This window comes from Mobula birostris, chromosome X (assembly GCF_030028105.1).
Source record: "Mobula birostris isolate sMobBir1 chromosome X, sMobBir1.hap1, whole genome shotgun sequence".
In the NCBI taxonomy this organism is placed as follows: Eukaryota; Metazoa; Chordata; class Chondrichthyes; order Myliobatiformes; family Myliobatidae; genus Mobula; species Mobula birostris.
Genome location: NC_092402.1, coordinates 49095321 through 49119944, shown reverse-complemented (window position 1 = coordinate 49119944; position 24624 = coordinate 49095321). Strand labels below are relative to the sequence as shown.

Below are 24624 nucleotides of genomic sequence, written 5' to 3'. Positions count from 1 at the left end.
GAGAATCAAGATTGTTGTAAAAACTAAAGAACTCTGCCATCCTTATACATTCTGGCCTGTATGTGACTCCAGTCACTTAATTGACTCGCCAGCTCAGGGGCAATAAAAGATGGAGAGTAAATGCCGGGGTTGCCAGTGAGACTGTGCCCTGAGGGAGTAACTAAAAGCAACATTTCTTCTTGGTAACTTAAGGCAACTTTAAATTTAAGACAGGAAAGGACATAGTTTTAAGGTGATTGGAGGAAAGTATAGGGGGATGCCAGAAGTATGTTTTTTTTTACACAGAGAGTGCTGGGTGCGTGGAACACCCTGCTAAGGGCAGGTACGTTAGGGACATTTAAGAGACTCTTAGATAGGCACATAGACGATAGAAAAATGATGGACTATACAGGAGGGAAAGGTTAGGTTGATCTTGGAGTAGGTTAAAAAATTGGCACAACATCATGGGCTGAAGAGCCTGTACTGTTCTATGTTCTATAACTTAGGACAACCTCTGGATGCAGAAACGCCATGGGGCTCACTGGGAATCTCTTTAGGATTCTAGATAACGATAGACAGGTTTAAAATTTGGAAAGGAAGGATGCAGGCCTGATGTTGGAAGTCATGCTTCACAGAGTATGAGTGATTGACATGTTCATTGTATTTCTGGAAGGGCAAAGGGAACCAAGAGGTCTGGATTTATTTCAGAAACAATTAGACAATTAGGAGTGTGAGGTCTTTCTAAATGATGATGGAATAAGTGGCCTTCACCTAAAAGCAACCCTGTGCTCTAATCAAAATGAAATGGAAAGTCAAAAGGAAGGGAAACAGTGGATACGAGAGTGAAATGGTTGCACTCTTGCCCTTAGGGATGTAGGGTTTCAATCCCACATGCTTAACTACTGATTTATACAGACCATGGTACTGCCGTCGGTACTGTGCCAGCTAATGCTAATAGTGTCAATAAACTGGGCTGGAGGGAGACAAGAGCATCGCGACCAAACATCACCAACCTGAAACATCAACTCTTGCTCTCTATACAGACGCTGCCTCACCTGCTGAGAATTTCTAGCGAGTCCTCTTTTATTTCAGATATCAGAGCTGGCAGGGTGGTGAGAGATGAACCAATCCAACACGTTAATAATAAACACCAGAAAGCCTGCAGATGCTGAAAATCCAAAACAACACACAAAATGCTGGAGGATCTCAGCAGGTCAGGCAGCATCTGTGGAAATGAATAAACAGTCAACATTTCAGGCCAATATCCTTCTTCAGGACTAGTTAAATTATGGTAATAGAAGGCTATTCAGTCTATCTGATCCAGACTGGCAAAAATATTTCATTCCCCATCATAGATGCTGCCTGACTTGTTGAGTTCCTCCAGCATTTTATGTCTGTTGCTCAAGATTTCCAGCATCTGCAAAATCTCACGTGTTTGTGGGTTGCCATTAAGACTAATCCCACTTCCCAGCTCATGGCCTTATAGGTTACAGCATATCAAGTGATCATCCACATATTGTAAAGATTTTGTCTCCACCATCCTTCAGGGATTGGGTTTGAGATCCCAACCATACTTGGCCATGCGTGGGGTTCCTCTCTATCTAAGCCCCAGGTTACTGACATCTCATAGTTAGATAGCATGGAAAAAGGCCCCTCAGCCCAAGTTGTCAACATCAACCAAGGTGCCCACCTGAGCTATTCCCATTTGCCTATTTATGGCAAATGCATCTTTCTCATCAATTCATTCTAGGCCATTCATAATATTATGCATCTCAAGGTTCTCTTTATCCACAATGAAACAATACACCCAGTCAATCTTTCCACGTAACTATAATTTTCCAGAGCAATACACACAAAATGGAGGAATTCGGCAGGTCAGGCAGCATCTACGGAGAAGAATAAACAGTCAACATTTTGTGCCAAAACACCTAGTCAGGACCCTCACAACAAGTGGTGAAGCAGGCAGGACTGTGAGTTCTGGAAGCCCTTAGTACGGGAACATGTATATCCCAGATCAAGTGCCACAGCCACCGAAATATCCATCAATAGACAACCCCTTAAGAGAACATCACACTCAACTCAAGTGATCACACTACTATTCCTGCAATGAGGCCAAGACTGTAAATGGTAAGCAAGGTCTGTCTTGATACTTTTCCGGCATGTACTCTATAGAGAGAAAAACTCCTGGTCAACCTATGTCACATACATTCTCGAACAAAGATCAATCCAGCTACAGTCACTGAGCTACAGTACATAGATGATGCTTGTATATGTGTTCAGCCATCAAGCTCCAGGTCGTTGTCAACTTGGCCACTGGAGCATATGAGAGAACAGGCTTGCATAGTAACCACAAAACAAAGATTTTTACTAACTTTCCCCCTCTGTAAAACACTGCTCTCCAACAATAGAGGTCTACAACAAGACCCTAAATAATGTGAAACACTTCCCATATTATGTTAGTCATGATGAAATTCGCCATGCTAGGTAGAATTAAGGGACTGCAAGGGTAAAAAGAACCTGATGGGATTTATATACAGGCTTCCAAACAGTAGCCAGGATGTGGGCTACAAATTATAGAGGGAGATAGAAAATGCATGTCAAAAAGGCAATGTTACGATAGTCATGGGGGATTTCACTATGCAGGTAAATTAGGAAAACCAGGTTGGTGCTGATCTTAGATCCCAAGAGAGAATTTGTAGAATGCCTATGAGATGGCATCTTAGAGCAGCTTGTGGTTAAGCCCACTGGGGGATCAGTAATTCTGGACTTAGTGTTGTGTAATAAACGAGATTTGATTAGGGAGCTTAAGGTAAAGAAACTCTTAGGAGACAGATCATAATATGATGGAATTCACCCTGCAATTTGAGAAGGAGAAGATAAAGTCAAATATATCAGTATTACAGTGGACAAAAGAGAATTACAGAGGCAAGAGAGAGGAGCTGGCCAAAGTTGATTGGAAGGGGACACTATCAGGGATGACAGCAGAACAGCAATGGTTGGAATTTCTGAGAAATATTTGGAAGGTGCAGGATAGATGCATCCCAAAGAAGAAGTTGTATTCTAAAGGCAGGATGACACAATCGTGGCTGACAAGGAAGTTAAAGCCAACAGAAGGCAGCTAAAAAGCCATTAGGAGGGAAAAGATGATATATGAAGGTAAGCTAACCAATAATATCAAAGAGGATACCATAAGACCATAAGATATAGGAGCAGAATTAGGCCTTTTGGCCCATCGAGTCTGCTTCACCATTTCATCATGGCTGATCCAATTATGATGGTGTACACCCAGGTTCTGAAAGAGGTGGCTGAAGAGATTGTAGAGGCATTAGTAATGATCTTTCAAAAATTACTAGATTCTGGAATGGTTCCCGAAGACTGGAAAATTACAAATATCACTCCACCCTTCAAGAAGGGAGAGAGGCAAAAGAAAGGAAACTATAGGCCAGTTAGCCTGACCTCAGTGGTTGGGAAGATGTTGGAGTTGATTATTAAGGATGAGGTCTCAGGGTTCTTGGAGGCACATGATAAGATAGGCCGTAGTCAGCATGGTTTCAACAAAGGAAAATCTTGCCTGACAAATCTGTTGGAATTCTTTGAAGAATTAACAAGCAGAATAGGCAAAGGAGAATCAGTGGATGTTGTGTGCTTAGATCTTCAGAAGGCCTTTGACAAGGTGCCACACATAAGGCTGCTTAGCTATTACTGGAAATATTCTAGAATAGATAGAGCATTGGCTGATTGACAGAGACAAAGAGTGAGAACAAAGGGAGCCTTTTCTGGTTGGCTGCCAGTGACTAGTGGTGTTCCACAGGGGTCAGTGTTGGGACTGCTTCTTTTTATGTTATATGTCAATGATTTGGATGACGGAATTGATGGCTTTCTGGCAAAGTGTGTGGATGATACAAAGATAGGTGGAGGGACAGATAGTGTTGAGGAAGCAGGGAGACTGCAGAAGGACTTAGACAGATTTGGGAAATTGGCAAAGAAGTGGCAGATGGAATAGTGTCGGGAAGTGAATGGTCATGCACTTTGGTAGAAGGAATAAAAGCATAGATTATTTTCTAAACGGGAAGCAAATTCAGAAACCAGAGGTGCAAAGGGATGTGGGAGTCCTTATGCAGGATTCCCTACAGGTTAACGTGCAGGTTGAGTCAGTGTTGAGGAAGGCAAATGCAATGTTAGCATTCATTTCAAGAGGACCAGAATATAAAAGCAGGGATGCAACACTGAGGCTTTATAAGGCATTGTTGAGGCCTCACTTGGAGTACTGTGAGCAGTTTGGGGCTGCTTATCTAAGAAAGGATGTGCTGACATTGGGGAGGGTTCAAAGGAGGTTCACAAAAACGATTCTGTGAACCAAAGGATTATCATATGAGGAGTATTTGATGGCTCTGGGTCTGCACTCACTAGAATTTTGAAGAATGAGGGAGGGGATCTCATTGAAGCCTATTGAATGTTGAAAGGCCTAGGTAGAGTGGATGTGGAGAGGAAGTTTCCTATGATGGGGGAGTCTAGAACCAAGGGAACAACTTCAGAATAGAGGGACATCCATTCAGAACAAAGATGAGGAGGAATTTCTTTAGCCAGAGAGTGGTGAATCTGTGGAATTCACTGCCATGGTGGCTGTGGATGCCATGTCATTGGATATATTTAAGGCAGGGATTGATAGGTTTTTGATTAGCTTGGGTGTGATAAGTTATGGGGAGAAGGCAGGAGAATGGGGTTGAAAGGGAACTGGATCAGCTATGTTGAAATGGCAGAGCAGACTCGACATGCTGAATGGCCTAATTTTGCTCCTGTGTCTTATGGTCTTATAGTGTTATGATATCCAGTGTGCCAACACTACTTTTGGCTAACCGAGGAAAAGAGCATTTGACAGTCAAAACCTCAATTTAATTTCTGGCCAAGATGGCTCCAGTGAATAATGATTCCTCGAGTGACATTTTCCAGATAGTCAATCATTTCAGTTTTTCTACGCCTTCTATTTTTTCTTTTTATCCTAACTTTGTTTTTGAAGCTGTTGGAACCTGTGACTGACAGTCGGCAGTTCAATCGAGTGATCTAGTGCTCAGCTGTCCCTGAGAAATCTCCAGGAGAGAAATACGAGCACGAGCAACCACAAGCAGAAGCTCAGAGACAAGACAAGGGGACATGATTGACTACACTTCTCGCTGATAAAAGCACCTAGGATGACTAAAACATCAAGGCAAATGCAGAGGAGAGCGAGCAGTTCTCAGAGAGGCCGCTGGTTCGAGTCACTGCCCTCGGAGGGGCCACTGGGTCCCAATGCTCTCGGAGATGATATCGAAATTCTGAGATTTATGGATTGGACTGTAGTTCGTATTGGCTTCTTTCAGCTCTTATGTTTTTTTTGTGCTCTCGTCCATTTTTTCTTGTTGCCAATTGGCAGGCTGGGGGTTTGGGTTTCAAGTTCTTGTTGTTATTTCTCGATGTTGGTTAATTGTTGTGTGAGGGAAGGGTTTGGGGGGGTTGCAAGTTTTTGTTTTTCTTTTTGTGCGGCGGGGGAGGAGGGGGAGATTGATGTCTTTCTTTCAACTACTTCTATGGTTTTTCTGTATTTTATGGCTATCTGGAGAAGACAAACCTCAGAGTTGTATTCTGAGTACATACTTTGATAACGAAATGAACCTTTGAGATCTGGCATGAAACTGAGAACCGCGCAGGCAGCAGTGATTCCTGTCTTCCTGCACATTTCTGGGACATGGACTATGTTCAGCAGGCATCTCGAAGTACTGGAGACATACCACCAATTCTGCCTCTGAAAAATCTTCCAAATTAACTGGCAGGATCAGTGGGCTGGCACCTCCCAGGCCAACGAAGCCTCTAAATACACTCAATCAAACAAGCATGAATTGGAGCACTCAGCATGTCGAGCCTGCTCTGTCATTTAATAAGATCTGATTGCAATCTCAACTGCACATTTTTATCAATCCATGGCAACCTTTCACCCACTTGCTGATCAAATATCTACTTCTGGCTTCAAGATATTCAAACATTCTGCTTCCACCTCTCTGTTGTAGGAGGAGAGTTCCAAAGGCTCTCGATCCTCCGAGAGAAAAGATCATTCCTAGCCTGTCCACATCATTTGCACACCTAGCATGAGACTACCGAAACAGAGACTCGACTCTGAGCTCTATCATGACAAGAGATTACTAAGTACACAGATGGAAATGATTCAAGGGTGTTCTGAAAGCTTGTTTGAAAATGTGCAATGGGAATCCCTGGCCCACGACCACTTAAAATGGAGGAGTATGGAGGATGGCAAGAATGCACACAGAAAATCACTTTGTGAACTACACACCAACCCATCCTCTCAAGCAGTTCTCTCCCCATTCTTGTGTCATAGACCTTCCCACTTTTGAATTCTATGCCTTGCTGATAAAAGCAAGTATTCCTTTGAAGCTTCCTAATTACCTTATTCACATGTACCCCATGTATGGGCATGTGGCCAAGTGGTTAGGGCATTGGACTAGCAACCTGAAGGTCGTGAGTTCTTGGACAACATTGGTGTTGTGGAGAGGGGAGACTTGCAGCATGGGCAACTGCTGGTCTTCCATACAACCTTGCCCAGTGAAGACTTTCCAGGTGCAGATCCATGGTCTCGCAAGACTAACGGATGCCTTTATGTACCCCAGTCTCCTCCTGCTCTTTTACACTGTCTGACTTACTTCCCTGGCCTGCTTGCTCTTCCCAAAAGCTGATGAACTGATTCATTGCAAAAGGCCAAATAAGTCCAAGGGGTGGGCTGACATGGGTTAAAAAGTAGCTGTTTGGTCAAGTCTCTCAGAGTTGGTTTGTGGCAAGCTGCCAGCTGGCATGAGGATCCCAATGCAAAGTCTGAGATGCATTTCATTTCTGCACCACCCACTCACTGCTTGGACTTTTTATAACACCCAAGTGACTGCCAACCCCTTGAGTGCCACCTTACCTTACACCAGCCCTTCCCTCTCTATCTGTCCCGAACACTTTATGTGCCTGTGGGAGAGCCAGTGCTACCTGCAAGTACTTCTGTTCACGCCAGCTCACTGTGCCCAATTCCTTTCTTCCCCTGTTGACATGCAGCCCAGCCTGGTTGGACTTTGCAACCGGTTGCTAACCAGTATTTTAAAAAGTCAGTGACATCAGCTTAATTGAGGGCCTTTCCTCCCTGCTAACCCAACAAACAATGAAGATGAATTTTACAGTGTGCCTGTTCTTTAGGGATTGATAATGTGGGGTCAGGTTCCTAAATCAATCACAGTTAGAAATTTATTCCCGAGAGCGTAGGAGAATGTGGGGAGATTTGATAGAGGTATACAAAATTATGGAGGGTATAGATAGGCTTTTTCCACTGGGGTTGCATGAGCCTAGAACTAGAGGTCATAGGTAAAGGGTGAAAGGTGAAATGTTTTAGGGGAACATGAAGTGGATCTTCACTCAGAGGGTGGTGGTGATAGTGTGGAATGAGCTGCCAGCCGAAGTGATGGATATAGGTTTGATTTCAACATTTAAGAGGAGTTTAGATAGGTACATTAGATATGGATATGGAGGGTTATGGCCTAGGTGCAGGTCGATGGGACTAGGCAGAATAATAGTTCAGCATGGACTAGATGGACCAAAGGGCCTGTTTCTGTGCTGTAGTGCTCTGTGACTCTGACTCCTATTTCTTCATTCCCACCACAGGAGCTTTATAATACACCCAGAGAGAATACACAGGCCTCTGAATGAATGTCTCATCCACAGTATGGTTCCACCAACACTGCAGCAGGGTCTCGGTACTGCACCACCAACAATTGTTGTCCCTCAGACAGCACAACATACTCTCAGAGCTGCACTGCTCACCACTGCCTCAGCACTAAACAGAATTCTCAATGACTTTGGATATTCCTGCACTTTGCTCTCCTCCTACCAAGTGTTTGGTGTTCAGAACTTGTGTTAAGATAAAGTTCAAGACAAAACAAATTTCAGACTGGTGCCGGTCACAATCACCAATTGTTTGTAATAATAAACAACTAGGGATAACAGATAATACATTTTGATTTTCTGCCAACTATAAATCGTAGCTTTAAAAAAAAGTCTCCCCCTGATTTAGGTCCTTTATGAGTTTTTACCAATGAGATTGGTTAATTCATTAATTCATGCATTTTGTGCAATTAAACCATTTTTAAATGACTCTACAAGTATTAGAGTAATATGCATAACCTTTGACAACCAGATTCAGATTTGAAAAGGATAGACTGAACTTGGAGAGTGAGTTATCTTACACAAGAACAGGAGAAGACCATTTAACCTCTAAAGCCCATCATATGAGGGGTCATTGATAAGTTCGTGACCTAAGGTAGAAGGAGTCAATTTTAGAAAACCAAGCACATTTATTTTTCCTACATTTACACACTTAGTCCAGCGGTCGTGGAGCATACAGATCCCTTCTTTGTAGAAGTCGGTGTCTTGGACCTCCAGAAAGTGGGCCACAGCAGGGGTGATTGATAAGTTCGTGGCCTATGTAGAAGGAGATGAGTTATACAGCTCTCGTTACTTGCACATGCCGTTCAACTCTTTGAGTGAAAATGCAGAAAGTTTGAAGTTAATAACTCATCTCCGTCTACCTTAGGCCACGAACTTATCAATCACCCCTGCTGTGGACCACTTCTACAAGGAAGGGATCTGTATGCTCCACGACCGCTGGACTAAGTGTGTAAATGTAGAAGGGGACGATGTTGAAAAATAAATGTGCTAGGTTTTCTAAAATTGACTCGTTCTACCTTAGGCCACGAACTTATCAATCACCCCTCATAGTAAACTTCATCTGGCACTTAGATGCGGGCTTTAAACTTAGCCCAGAATGATGAGGCAAGAGTCCCTTCTTCCTGTTTTTTCGTTCAGATTCTACATTGAAAGTAATTTTCAAGTCATCGTCTTCAATCCAAGTCAGAAACGCTTTTCCCTAACTACATCCTCCCTATGTAACTCTGAAATTGATGGTAAGAGGCAGGGGGCAAATTCAGACAGGCTTTGAAATCACCAGCCCTAATCCTGATGCCATTCCAAATCAAGAGTTAGATTGGGAAGGCATATCCATCACTTTGTATGATTGTCTGACTCTCCTCCCACCTTACGTTGCTGAAACATTTCAGCACTTTTATGACCAGCCTCACTCATTCTACTCTCCACGTCTCTAATATACTTATCTGCCTTGTGCCCAAATTTGCACAGAACTCTATTCACCCCTTCTCTTGTGCTTGCTGACCTACACTAGATCCTGGCTAAACAACACTCCAATCTTAAAAAATATCACTTTCTCCAATGGCCTTACCCCTCCCAGTCTGTATGCTTCCTTCTGCTTTCCTTTGAGATCGATGCACTCCTTCAAATCTGGCCTCATGAGTATCCCTCAACATTGCTCTGCCACTGGTGGTTGTGCCTTTAGTCACCTGGGCCATGACCTCTGACCTCTGGAATTCTCTCCCTAAGCTTTTCTGCCACTCTTTTTCCTCTTGACTGAGCCTTTGGTCATAAGCTATTATTATTTTCTTGCACAAAATGCTGGAGGAGCTCAGCAGGCCAGGCAGCATCTGGGGAAAAAAGTACAGTCGACATTTCGGCCCGAAACGTCAACTGTACTCTTTTCCCAGATGCTGCCTGTCCTGCTGGGTTCCTCCAGTATTTTGTGTGCGTTGCTCGGATTTCCAGCATCTGCAGATTTCCTCTCGTTTATTATTTTCTTAAGACACTTGGCGTTTTGGAACATCTTGCTGTGTTAAAGACTCCACATAAAGTGAAGTTGTTGCTGTTATCACCCCCATGTTCTTGCGCAAAATGAATGCAGTATGCATTGGAAATCTCTCTCAGAGAGGCCATGGGATGGCAGACTAACCAATGTCCTGGCCCATTAGGTTGTTCCATCACACCTTGAAATGACAGCCTCAGTTTCAGCAGAAAGAGAATGATGCTTTGTAGCTGGAGCAGATAAAATTGCGAGGAGTGTTGAATTGTGCATTTTGGGAGCGAGATTTGAAAAAGCCGGCCAGGACATTCCGTGCACCTGAGATTGTGTGGCAATTAGGCACTTGGCAAGGGTCTATAAAAAGAAGCAAGGTTTAAGCAAAGTAGCCATGTTGGAGTAGGCCAGTGTTACAGTGGAGGTTTTGAGCCTTTGGCTCAAGAGGCTTAGGCAAGAAGAGGTGAAGGCAAAGAGAAGTTTCTTTCTTTCTTTGTCTATGTGCCTAGCTAGTGTAGAATGATTGGGTCCAGGGTCAGTAGTGAGATCTTCAAGTCAGATGTGGGAGTTCCAGGAGATCGCCAGTCTTCCTGATAACTACATCTTCATAAGGTGCATTCAGCTGCAGCTCCTGACAAACTGTTAAGCAAATGGAGGTGCAGCTAGGTGACCTAAGGCTCATTCAGGAGAATGAGAGGAGATAGATAAGATCTACAGAGAGGGAGTTGTTGCAAAGTTACAGGAAGCAGGTAGCTGGTCAGGAGAGGGAAAGGGAATAGGTCGACAGTACAGAGTACCCGTGGCCATTCCTGTCAATGACAAGTTCAGACACTGTTGCAGGTGTTGGGAAAAACTGTGGCGACTAGGTTTCTGGCACTGAGTCTGGCACTGTGGCTCAGAAAGGAAAGCGGGTGAAAAGGAGCGCAGTAATTAGGGGAGCAGACAGCAGATTCTGTCGACGTGAAAGAGAGACCCGGATAGTACATTGCCTGTCAGTTACCAGGATTACGCCCACAGCACTGTAAAGGGGGAGTTCATGGTACGTATTGGAACCAATGATATAGGTAGGAAAAGGAGTGAGCTGCTGAAGAGAGAATATAGGGAGTTAGGTAGGAAGCTGAAAAGCAGGACCTCAAGGGTAGTAACCTCTGGATTACTGCCTGTGCCACGTGCTACTGAGGGTAAGACTAAGATGATTTATCAGGTGAATGTGCGGCTTATGAATTGGTGAAGAGACCAGGGGTTCAGTTTTCTGCATCATTGGGATCTCTTCTGGGGAAGGTATGACCTGTACAAAAAGGACAGTATACACCTGAACTTGAGGGAGACCACTACCCTTGTGAGAAAATTTGCTGGAGCTGTCGGGGAGGGTTTAAACTAGATTGGTAGGGGGTTGGGAACCAGTGATAGGTCAGAGGATGGAGCAGTTGGTGTACAGGTTGATGCAGCATGTAGAGAGACTGTGAGGAACGACAGGCACTTGATAGGGCTAAATTCAGTCAGTGGGATCAGTTGAAGTGTGTCTATTTTAATCCAAGAAGTATCAGGACCAAGGGTCATGAACTAAAAGCATGGATCAGTACATGAAATTATGACATTGTGGCCAATGCGGAGACATGGCTGCCACAAGGACAGGAATGGCTTCTGCATGTTTGGCGTTTAGATGTTTCAAAAGGAACAGGGAGGAAGGTAGGGAGAATGGAAATGCTAACCAGGGACAGTATCACAGCAGCAGAAAGGGAGGGTGTTGTAGAGGTATTGTCAAGTCAGAAACAGGAAGGGAGCAATCTCTCTACTGGAAGTATTCTATAGACACCCCCCCCCCCCAATGGTAGGAGAGACATTGAGGAACAGATCGGGAAGGGAGCAATCTCTCTATTGGGAGTAGTCGATAGAATCACCCCCCCCCATAGTAACAGAGACACTGAGGAACAGAGAGAGAAGGGAGCTATCACCCTATTGGGAGTGTTCAATAGACACCCCCCCCCAATAGTAACAGAGACCCTGAGGAACAGAGTGGGAAAGGGGCAATGACTCTATTGGGAGTGTTCTATTAAACCCCCACTCCCTGCACCAACAGTAACATGACACTGAGGAACACCACAGTGGGACAACCCCCCCCCCAATAGTAACAGAGACACTGAGGAACAGAGAGAGAAGGGAGCTATCACCCTATTGGGAGTATTCAATAGACAACCCCCCAATAGTAACAGAGACACTGAGGAACAGAGAGAGAAAGGAGCTATCACCCTATTGGGAGTGTTCGATAGACACCCCCCCCCCCAATAGTAACAGAGACACTGAGGAACAGAGAGAGAAGGGAGCTATCACCCTATTGGGACTATTCTATAGACACCCCCACCCCCCAGTAGTAACAGAGACACTGAGGAAGAGATCTGGAAGGAAGCAATCTCTCTATTGGGAGCATTCTATAGACACCCCCCCCCCCCCATAGTAACAGAGACACTGAGGAACAGAGAGAGAAGGGAGCTATCACTCTGTTGGGAGTATTCTATAGACACCCCCCCCTCAATAGTAACAGAGACACTGAGGAACAGAGAGAGAAAGGAGCTATCACCCTATTGGGAGTGTTCGATAGACACCCCCCCCCCCCCCCAATAGTAACAGAGACACTGAGGAACCGATCAGGAAGGAAGCAATCTCTCTATTGGGACTATTCTATAGACAGCCCCCCCCCCCAGTAGTAACAGAGACACTGAGGAACAGAGAGACAAAGGAGCTATCACCCTATTGGAAGTGTTCGATAGACACCCCCCCCCCCCAATAGTAACAGAGACACTGAGGAACAGAGAGAGAAAGGAGCTATCACCCTATTGGAAGTGTTCGATAGACACCCCCCCCCCCCAATAGTAACAGAGACACTGAGGAACCAATCGGGAAGGGAGCAATCTCTCTATTGGGAGTATTCTATAGACATCCCCTCCCCCCAATAGTAACAGAGACACTGAGGAACAGAGAGAGAAAGGAGCTATCACCCTATTGGGAGTGTTAGATAGACACCCCCCGCCCCCCCAATAGTAACAGAGACACTGAGGAACCGATCAGGAAGGAAGCAATCTCTCTATTGGGACTATTTTACAGACATCCCACCCCCCAATAGTAATAGAGACACTGAGGAACAGAGAGAGAAGGGAGCTATCACCCTATTGGGAGTGTTCGATAGACACCCCCCCCCCAATAGTAACAGAGACGCTGAGGAACAGATCGGGAAGGGAGCAATCTCTCTATTGAGATTATTCTATATACAATCCCTCCAATAGTAACAGAGACCCTGATGAACAGATCTGGAAGGGAGCTATCACTCTATTGGGAGTATTCTATAGACACTCCCATGCCCCAATAGTAACAGAGACCCTGAGGAATAGCTCATGAAGGGAGCAAACAGTCTACTGGGAGTATTCTATACACACTGAATGTCAGATTGTGGACTTCAGGAAGGGTAAGATGAAGGAACACATACCAATTGTCATAGAGGGATCAGAAGTGGAGAGAGTGAGCAGCTTCAAGTTCCTGGGTGTCAAGATCTCTGAGGATCTAACCTGGTCCCAACATATTGATGTAGTTATAAAGAAGGCAGGACAGCGGCTATACTTTATTAGGATTTTGAAGTGATTTGGCATGTCAACAAAAACAAGTACACTCAAAAACTTCTATAGTTGTACTGTGGAGAGCATTCTGACAGGCTGCATCACTGTCTGGTATGGAGGGGCTACTGCACAGGACCGAAAGAAGCTGCAGAAGGTTGTGAATCTAGTCAGCTCCATCTTGGGCACGAGCCTACAAAGTACCCAGGACATCTTTAGGGAGTGGTGTCTTGGAAAGGCAGTGTCCATTATTAAGAACCTCCAGCACCCAGGGCATGCCCTTTTCTCATTGTTACCATCAGGTGGGAGATACAGAAGCTTGAAGGCACACACTCAGTGATTCAGGAACAGCTTCTTCCCCTCTGCCATCCGGTTCCTGAATGGACATTGAAGCTTTGGACACTACCTCACTTTTTTTTTAAAATACAGTAGTTCAGTTTTTGCACATTTTTTAAAAAATCTATTCGATATACGTAATTGATTTACATGATTACTTATTATGTTTTATTTTATTTACTCTTATTATTTTTTTCTCTCTCTGCTGTATTATGTATTGGATTGAACTGCTGCTACTAAGTTAACAAATTTCACACCACATGCCGGTGATAATAAACCTGATTCTGATTCTGACACCTACACTAACAGAGACACTGCACAATGGATCGGGAAGGGAACAAGCACTCTATTGGGAGTATTCTATAGACTCACTTCCCCCCTCCCCAATAGGAACAGAGACAGTGAGGAACAGATAGGGAAGGGAGCAATCTCTCTATTGGGAGTGTTCAATAGACACCCCCCCCCCAATAGTAACAGAGACACTGAGGAACCGATCGGGAAGGGAGCAATCACTCTATTGGGAGTATTCTATAGACACCCCCTCCCCCCAGTAGTAACAGAGACACTGAGGAACAGAGAGAGAAAGGAGCTATCACCCTATTGGGAGTGTTCGATAGACACCCCCCCCCCAATAGTAACAGAGACACTGAGAAACAGATCGGGAAGGAAGCAATCTCTATATTGGGAGTATTCTATAGAACACACCCCACCAATAGTAACAGAGACACTGAGGAACAGAGAGAGAAGGGAATAATCTCTCTATTGGGAATACTCTATAGACACCCCCCCCCCCATTAGTAACAGAGACACTGAGGAACAGATCGGGAAGGGAGCTATCTCTCTATTGGGAGTGTTCTATAGACCCACCCTATCCCAATAGTAATAGAGACACTGAGGAACAAATCGGGAAGGGAGCTATCTGTCATGGTCTGGTCCATGAAGTCCGCATTCCGGTTCACAGTCCGGTCCATCGACCCTTGCTCCAGGTTTTCCTGTCTACCCTGTTTCTGTTCCTGTTGAGCACTAATTGAGGCAGCTGATACTCGTGAGGCTGGCTGCATAAATACCTTCAGAGACCAGGGTGTGGCTGCTGGATTGTTCTTGTCCTACTCCTTGTATCCCTTCCTCTGCCTCCTGTTTCCTCACCTGAAGCCTTGCCGGTAACTCTCGCATCACCTGAAGTTCTTGTCTCGCCTTTCATTGCCTGAAGCCTTGTCTTGTCTTGCCAGTAACTCTCGCCTCGTCTTGCCTGAAGTCTTGTCTTGGAGCCACCCTGAACCTAGCTCCCTTCCTGTCCCTTGCCTCAGTCGGGTAAGCCAGGCCAGATTGCCATTACCCTGAGGTGGATCCTGTCCCTTCCTGTCCCTTGCCGCCGTCGGGTAAGGCAGGCCAGATTGCCGTTACCCTGCGGTTGGTTCTGTCCATTCCTGTCCCTCGCCTCCGTCGGGTGGAGATCCGCGCTCTGCCCAGGAGGAGTTTCAAGACCCCAAACCTCGAGCCTTGCCCCAAGCTAAGCTTCAAGATCCTCGCCTCAAGTCTCTGGTCTCAAGTCTCGGGCCTGAAGCCTCGCCTCTAGTCTGAAGGCTACAGTCTCGTCCTGCCTGCCAGCCAAGTCTCATCCTTGCCTAGTTCTGGGTCCGAGCCAGAGGCAAGATCCAGGTACTGGGTCCTTGTCCAGTCTCTGGCTCGGAGTCCAAGCCCGGGCTCCTAGCTCTCTGGTCCAGTCCTGTTCCGGGTTCCCGGTTTTTGTGTCCATATCCTTGCCATCGCCCTGTATCCTAGTCCTGTCCCTAGTACTTCAGTGTCTGTGTCTTGCACTTGGGTCCGTTCCCAGCCATGCCCTTATGACACTACCACTCTATTGGGAGTATTCTATAGACAACACCCCAAAAGTAACAGAGACCTGAGGAACAGAGAGCAAAGGGAGCAATATCTCTTTTGGAAGTATTCTATAGACAACCCTATAAATTGGATTTATAGGGTTTTTTAAATAAATTTATAAATTGGTGGTAAATTGGATTGGTGGGTATGCAGATGATACTGGGATTGGTGGCATTGTGGATGATGAGGTAGGTTTTCAAAGCTTGCAGAGAGATTTAGGACAGTTAGAAGAGTGGGCTGAAAGATGGTAGATGGAGTTTAATGCTGAAAAGTGTGAGGTGCTACATTTTGGTAGGACTAATCAAAATTGGACATACATGGTAAATGGTAGGGCATTGAAGAATGCAATAGAACAGAGGGATCTGGGAATAATGGTGCATAGTTCCCTGAAGGTGGAATCTCATGTGGATAGGGTGGTGAAGAAAGCTTTTGGTATGCTGGCCTTTATTAATCAGAGCACTGAGTATAGGAGTTGGGATGTAATGTTGAAATTGTATAGGGCATTGGTAAGGCCAAATTTGGAGTATTGTGTACAGTTCTAATCACCGAATTATCAGAAAGATGTCAATAAAATTGAGAGAGTACAGAGGAGGTTTACTAAAATGTTGCCTGGGTTTCATCTCCTAAGTTACAGAGAAAGGTTGAACAAGTTAGGTCTCTATTCTTTGGAGCGTAGAAGGTTGAGGGGGGACTTGATAGAGGTGTTTAAGATTATGAAGGGGATTGATAGAGTTGACGTGGATAAGATTTTTCAATTGAGAGTGGGGAAAATTAAAACAAGAGGACATGAGTTGAAAGTTAAAGGACAAAAGTTTAGGGGTAACATGAGGGGGAACTTCTTTAGTCAGAGAACGGTAGCTGTGTGGAACGAGCTTCCAACAGAAGTGGTTGAGGTAGGTTCGATGTTGTCGTTTAAAGTTAAATTGGACAGCTATATGGACAGGAACGGAATGGAGGGTTACGGGCTGAGTGCAAGTTGGTGGGACTAGGTGAGAGTAAGAGTTCGGCACGGACTAGAAGGGCCGAGATAGCCTGTTTCTGTGCTGTATTGTTATATGGTTATATAACCCCCCAATAGTAACAGAGACACTGAGGAACAGATTGAGAAGGGAGCTATCACTCTATTGGGAGTGTTCTATAGAATCACACCCTGCCAATAGTAACAGAGACACTGAGGAACAGAGAGAGAAAGGAGCTATCTCTCTGTTGGGAGTGTTCGATAGACCCACCCTATCCCAACGGTAACAGAGACACTGAGGAACAGATCGGGAAGGGAGCAATCTCTATATTGGGAGTATTCTATAGAGCCACCCTATCCCAATAGTAACAGAGACACTGAGGAACATATTGGGAAGGGAGCAATCTCTCTATTGGGAGTATTCTATAGAATCACCCCCCCCCCCACCACCAATACTAACAGAGACCCTGAGGAACAGATCAGGAAGGGTGCAATATCTCTATTGGGAGTGTTCTATAGACACCCCCCCCCCAATAGTAACAGAAACACTGAGGAACAGATCAGGAAGGGAGTAATCGTTCTATTGGGACTATTCTATAGACAACACCCCCAATAGTAACAGAGACCCTGAGGATCAGAGAGAGAAGGAAGCAATCAATCTATTGGGAGTGTTGGATAGAATCTCCCTCCCCAATAGTAACAGAGACCCTGAGGAACAGATCAGGAAGGGAGCAATCACTCTATTGGGAGTATTCGATAGACAACAACCCCCAATAATAACAGAGACACTGAAGAAGAGTTCGGGAAGGGAGCAATCTCTCTACTGGGAGTGTTCTATAGACAACCCACCGCAATAGTAATAGAGACACTGAGGAACAGATCGGGAAGGGAGCAATCTCTCTGTTGGGAGTGTTCTGTAGACACCCCCCCCCCCAATAGTAACAGAGACACTGAGGAACAGATCGGGAAGGGAGCAATCTCTCTGTTGAGAGTGTTCTATAGAATCACCCCCCCACCACCACCACCAATAGTAACAGAGACCCTGAGGAACAGATCAGGAAGGAAGCAATCTCTCTATTGGGACTATTCTATAGACACCCCCCCCCCCCAATAGTAACAGGGACACTGAGGAAGAGATCTGGAAGGGAGCAATCTCTCTATTGGGAGCATTCCGCTCCGTGGAAAAGCATAGAGTGATTAGGATTAATAGTCAGCATGGCTTTGTGAAGGGCAGGTCATGTCTCACAAGACTGATTGAATTCTTTAAGGATGTGACAAAGCACACTGATGAATGTAGAGCAGTGTATCTGGACTTTAGGAAGGAGTTTGATAAGGTTCCTCATGGTAACCTCATTCAGAAAGTCAGGAGGCATGGGATCCAAAGAAACTGGCTGTGTGGATACAGAATTGGCTTGCCCATAGCAGAAGGAGCATATTCTGCCTGGAACTCAGTGACCAGTCGTGTTCCACAGGTATCTGTTCTGGGATCCCTGCTCTTTTTACAAATGGCCTCGGTGAGGAAGAAGAAGTGAGTGTTAGTAAGTTTGAAGATAAAACAAAGGCTAGTGGAGTTGTGGATTGTGTGGAGGGTTGTCATAGGTTGCAGCGGGGCAGAGCTGGGCTGAGAAGTGGCAGATACAGTTCAATTGGGAAAAGTGTGAAGTGATTCACTTTGGAAGGTCCAATTTAAAGGCAGAATACGGGGTTAATGGCAAGAAACACTCTCGAAATGCTGGAGGAACTCAGCAGGCCAGGCAGCATCTATGGAAAAGAGTAAACAGTTGATGTTTCAGGCCGAAATATCGAATGCTTACTCTTTTCCATAGATGCTGCCTGGTCTGCTGAGTTCCTCCAGCATTTTGTGTGTGTTGCTTGGATTTCCAACATCTGTAGAGTTTCTCTTGTTTGTTAATGGCAGAAATCTTGGCAATGTGGAGGAACAGAGGGACCTTAGGATCGACGTCCATAGACTCCTCAGAGTTACTGTGCAAATAGTTAGGGTTGTTGAGAAGGCGTATGGTGTGTGGGCCTCCATTAATTGGGGGATCGAGTTCAAGGAGGCAAGGTAATGTTGTGTAGCTCTCTAAAACCCTGGTTAGACCACACTTGGAACACTGTGTTTACTTCTGGTTGCCTCTTTATAGGAAGGCTGTGGAAACTTTAGAGAGGGTGCAGAGGAGATTTACCTGGACTAGAGAGCATACCTTATGAGGATAGGTTGAGCAAGCCAAGCTTTTCCCTTTGGAGAAGAGAAGGATGGGAGGTGACTTGATAGAGATGTAGAAGATGGTAAGAGGTATCGATCGAGTGGACAAACAGTGCCTAATAAAAGGAGGCATAATTTTAAGATGATTGGAGGAAATTATAGGGGGGCTAATATCAGAAGCAGGTTCTTTACACAGAGAGCGGTGAGCATGTGGAACAATCTGCCAGGGTGGTGGTAGAGGCTGACACATTAGGGGCCTTTAAGAAACTCTTAGATAGGCACATGGATGATAGAAAAATGGAGGGCTATGGGGGAAGGAAGGGTTAGATTGATCTTAGAGTCTGCTAAAAAGTTGGTACAACATCATGGGCCAAAGGGCCTGTAATATACTATGCTCTAAGTTTAAACTCGTGCTTGGTTGCAATTTTTATGACAGGATCTGAAATAGGCTGTATGTACATCAAATCATTGCAAGTATATGGGACAAAGTGCACCTGCGGGGCTACTAAATTGGGCTGAGGGAAACAGTTCATTGGCCATTTTGTTAGAACTGCCAATCCTGTGATACCAAAAGGAAGTGCTTGCAAATAAGGGATTCGGAGTTGGATTTCTCAGAGAGTACTTTAAAAGAGCTAATACACACATGATAGGTCGTAAAGCTTCTTTCTCTGCTGATATGATGCTATGAACATGATGCTAGTGAAGACCATTACAGGTGATAAGACATCAGAATTTTTCTAAACCCAAGAAGCAGTTATTCCAGCTGGAACCACCTTCAATAAAATTAAAACATTGTAGAGCTATTTATGTTTCCAAATCAGAATTTGATTTACTCCAAAATTTTCAGAAGAAAACTACGTGTTCAGTGCAAGCCAGTAGAACTTAATGGAACAAAATGCTTTTTTGTTTCTTCACCACTGTCTTCAGAAAAGACATGCATTTTTATAGGATCTTCTACAACCTTAGTGCACTTTACTCTGTACAGTCACTATGGTAAATTAGAAACTTGTCAGCAAGTTCATAGAAACAGTTGGTTGAGGGATAAATATTGGCCACAACACTGGCAGGAAGCCCTTCTGCTCTTTATGAAATGGTGGCCATGTGATCTTTTCCATCGACAAGAATGGGCGGAGGGTGCTTTGTTTTAAGCATGTTACCTCCAACAATGCTGGAGTGTCAGCCTAGATCTTTCACCTCAAGTCCTTGAACCTTCTGACTCTATTATATCCTGTGTATTTCCTGTAATAGGGATGATGACATAGTTAACTTACTGGGTCAGTAATATTTACATTCTCTTACACCAGTAACCAACTGCATACCAACCTGAGCAACACACACAAACACTGGAGGAACACAGCAGGTCAGGCAGCATCTATGGAGGGGAATAAACAGCCTGATGAAGGGTCTCGGCCCCAAGCGTTGACTGTTTACTCCCCTACATGGATGCTGCCTGACCTGCTGAGTTCCTCCAGCATCTTGTGTGTGTTGCTCAACATTTCCAGCATCTGCAGATTCTCTTGTGTTCCTGCCAACCTGTCCATCTTTACGATGTAGGGGGAAACTGAAGCACTCAGGGGAAATCTAAGTGATAAAGGCAGAATATGCAAACTCCACACAGACAGCACAATTGAACACAGGTTACTGGACATCGAGACAAAAACACAACCTGCTTTCTCACTGTGATGCCCACATTCAGAAGTCTGGAATTTCAACCTAAAGACCCGAATTCAAACCCACAGCAGCTGAGGAAGTTCAAGGTATTAAATAAATTGAAAAAAAAAGCTGATTATCAGTGTTGATATTAGTAATAATTAAAATACCAGAATGTTATAATATCTGCCTGATTTATTGATATCTTTTACAGGAAGAAATCTGTTGCCCTTACCAGTTTGGGTCATTGCGTGATTTCAGGCCAACAGCAATGTGGTTGACTCTGAAGTGGCTGAGAAAACCACTCAGGGTAAAGGACAATTGAGGCCTGGCCAGTGACAGCCACACGCTGTTAATGGATGTAGAAACAAAGACTTTCCAGTGCAACACTACAATTTGTGGTGTATGCATTTCCCGCCAGGATCAACCATCAAGTTCATACCTTGAACACCTTTTCTTCATCTTCTACAGAATAAAATATTAATATTTACCATTCATGAGTATGCTGTTGCTCATAAGATGAGATCGGAGAAAGCAATCCCGTTCAACAGATACTCAGGTGAAGATTTTACCCTCTCATTTAGAATACACCTGCAAATTTGCTGGAAATAGCAAATGCAGGAAATCTGCCCACTGCGTTTACAACACCACAAACAGACAACAACCAAAGAGGAAATCTTGCCCTTGTACCAGAGTAACCACTGGTCCTCAGATTACAGATATTACTGAGAATGAGAATGCAACTGCAGGCCAATTCTCTGGGAATTGCTGAATGTCAGAGCTCACCTCCCTAAACTGAGAAGTAGATCATGTTGGTGGTCAGGTGCACAGGCTTTAACCTAGCTAACCGCCCATCTGTTGAGAAGTTGATTGCATGTAGGACCAGTTTTACACCCTGTCCAATCTCACTCTCAAGGGACAGGGCAGTGAAATCCATGTTTCACCTAATCCCATGGATTTGCCTTTTGGCGATCAGGTTAAGACTGCTCCCCATACCATTTACTATTACAAAGCAGCAAATACCATGCGACTTATCAATAAAGAGCAAAATTCCAATAGGTTAGAACCACCAGCTGAACTTCATGACTATATTACAGCACCAAAATCAGTTTAAGTCCATTTTCCTTTCTCGCGCGTGTTGCTGCTGCACAACCATCCATATGCTGGTGAATGGTCACACTCATTAGTTATGATAGAATCAGTGCAAAATATGCTCACTCACCAAGAAGAAATGGTCAGTATGTTTTAGGTAATTTCACTGAACCAAAGTGATTAAACTTGGTTTCAAAACAGAAATTAGATAATATCTCAGCACCCATTCAAGGAACAGGATCTGATCTGTCTCTTAAACAGACCTGAATGAAAAATAATAGAATTCCAAAATGTGGCCCCTCAAGCCCCCTGCAGCTTTCAATAAAATCACAACCAATTCTCAACCTCATCCATTTTTTACCAATCCCCATATCCCCAACACTCTTAGTGTTTAAAGATCTGTCAATTTCAGTTGAGATTTAATAATTGATCTAAAGCCCTCTACTCTGGCTAACAAGTAGTCATAGTCATACTTTATTGATCCCGGGGGAAAGATACACCAAACATGGAGCAGCTCTGAAGGAAGTGAAAAATTTTTGGGTTGGGACAGATCAAGCCTGTCTGGCTCTTTATAACAAAATTATAAAAACTATCACTATTTAATGTCATTATTAGGTTGTGCCAAATATGAGTATATTTGGGGCGCTCTGAATTGGAAAGCAAGAAGAAACTGAGGCTGGGAAATGGACAAAGCCGGCAGACATGCAAGGGTAGTGCCCACAGCAAAGCCCACTTGAAGCCCCAGCCAGTGCTCTGCTCTGACCCTTCCTTCTAACCTAGACCCTCACTACCTAGCCCAAGCCCCTCAGCAGCCAAATATCAAATCCAGGTTGGGTATCAAAAAAAAACAATGCCCTCAGGCTCTGACCAAGCTCAGTTTTGCCAGTTGATATGTTGGGTTCAGCTTGCTCATGTTTGGGTTGGTTTCAGGTCAAGTTTTAATTTTTTATACCGAAGCAGACCTCTGCTCTGTGCTGAAGAATTACAAAGATTCTCACGTTCCGAGTGAAGGAATTTCTCATTCTCAGTGTGAGTGAGTAACCCCTTATTCTGAGACACGGCTTCCCCATTTCCAGATCCAGACTGTCTAACCGCAGGGAAAACAACTTGTCAATAGCCACCCTGTAAGATCCCTTCCTAAAGCTGGTGCCTTAATGACATTGCCTGTCGTTCTTCTATACCCTAATGATTATGGCCAAATCTTAGTCTCTCCTAATACACAATCTCTTCCTAGCCAGAATCAATCTTATGAATTTATATTTCAAGGCCAGTAGGTCCTTCCTTACATAGGGAGACAAACTCAGCACACAGTTCACCAGATGTAGAACATAGAACAGTACTGCACAGGAAAAGGCACAATGTTGTGCCATACCAAATAAATTAGTAATCAAATAGCCAAGCAAACTTATTGCTCCTGCCCACACAATGTCCATGTCCTTCTAGTTTCCTCACATTCATGAGCCTATCAAAACTGCTCTTCACTCTCGTGTCCCTCCCTCTTACAGTTAAGCTCTTCAACCAACTTTCCTCTTTACTCCATTCCTCCCAAAACACCTTATTCTGTAAAGGGCTTTCCTGGTTCTTGTCATATCACTTCCTGTTTAAGGCACTCTTAATCTTTCACTTGACATTCTGTGTAATCTGCTATATATTTCCAACATTCACTGATTGCACCATCTGCATTTCTCAGTGAGTTCAGCCCGCTGTTCCTTGAATTTTAATATGTAAACCATAAAAGGAATAAACATGGTACTCTTACAAAATGGTGACAAGATATTGTAGGTTCAGGATGAGACCATTCAGCCCTTCTTCCCTCCTTTACATTTGCTGATCTGCACCTAAAATCCAACTCTCCACCTTTGCTCCACATTCCTTAGTGCCCCCATCCAATAAAAACAAATCAATTAAAATTACATTTTAATATTTTAATCAAATCCCAGCCTCAACAGATTTTTTTTGTGGGACGAAGAGTGCCATACTTCTACCACCCTTTTGTCCATCCTGTCATCACCCTTTCCCTCTCATTTTAATAATGCCTTCCCCCAAGAAACCAAGGAATCCTTTAATCATTCCTGGACACCTTAGATAGCTCCTTAGTCTATCCCGAGGAACTAACGCATCACTACAGATAAATAACCATTTGCAGAAATATACATGCTTTGTTATTTCAGTCTTCTGTTAACAACTCTGAGCCTTCGATACAGTGGCTATGTTGAGACTGATCGGAATATGTGAGCGGAATGTGGTATCTCAGCATTTCTCCTCGCTGTACCTGGTCTGGTCCCTGGAAACAGATTCGGCACAGAGGGCTCCTCATTCCACTCTCGCTGCTGCTCAGGGACACCGAGTCCATTCCGGTTTGGAGTGCACCATTCCTCTCCTTGTCGTCGTATCCTCCTCCAGCTCCAGCACCGTTCGACCCGTAACAATCCTCGTCGGCCCGGGACGAACAATTGGGGAAGGGAGGCCAGCCGCATCCCGATCTGGTCAGCCGTCCTCCTCCTGCTCCCCCTCCCTCTTCTTCTCCTCCTCCTCCTCCTCCACCCCTTCTCCGGCCCGTCTCCAAATCCTGCTCGCTCCTCTGCATCGCGAAAGATCTCATCAAAACCAGTACCTTCAGGTCATTGCAAACCATGCGGATGTGATACTTGAACATCATTTACATCTGGTGTTTGTACTAAGTCGTATGCAAGAAAAAGAAACAAAAAAAATGTAAAGAAGTCGATTATTGATCGCTGGATAATAAAATATATGCGGCCAAATACAACACCGGTAGCAGAATTCCCTGATTCCGAGCTGCGTTAGGAAATCGCCGGTGCCATTGTCTCCGCACCTCCCATTGTGTACGGCAGTCTAACGGAGAGAAGGAGGACATGGACCGGGGCCGCTGCTCATCCCTTGCTCCGCTCGGCTCCGTACCACCCGCGTCCTCCCTGGCACCAGGGGCCACCCTCTGCTGCTCTCTTGCCACATTCCCGAACCCGCGCACGTCTGCGCCGACCTGAAAGCCCGGACGTGTGCGCGTTTCCAGCCAAGCCCTGCCTTTTATCTTCTTGCGACTCCCCCCACCCTCCCCACCGCTTTCTCCCTAAACTCTTCCCCCAAATAAACCAGCAGCCCAAGCTCGGTTGTCTCTGTACATTTCAACCAATATCCCCACCCCTGGAGCTCCACACCTTTGCTTCCGGAACTAATATGT

The 24624-nt window shown here is 44.7% G+C and overlaps 1 protein-coding gene across 1 annotated transcript in view; it reads right to left on the bottom strand.

The window, feature by feature from the left end:
• LOC140191455 (E3 ubiquitin-protein ligase MARCHF9-like) overlaps positions 1-24397 on the bottom strand; it is a 47637-nt gene extending 23240 nt beyond the window's left edge. The window contains exon 1 of the mRNA XM_072248886.1: positions 23698-24397. Coding sequence (XP_072104987.1) covers positions 23698-24084 — 387 coding nt within the window. The 5' untranslated portion in view covers positions 24085-24397. The remainder of the gene's footprint in view (positions 1-23697) is intronic.
• Between the last annotated feature and the right edge of the window lie 227 nt (positions 24398-24624).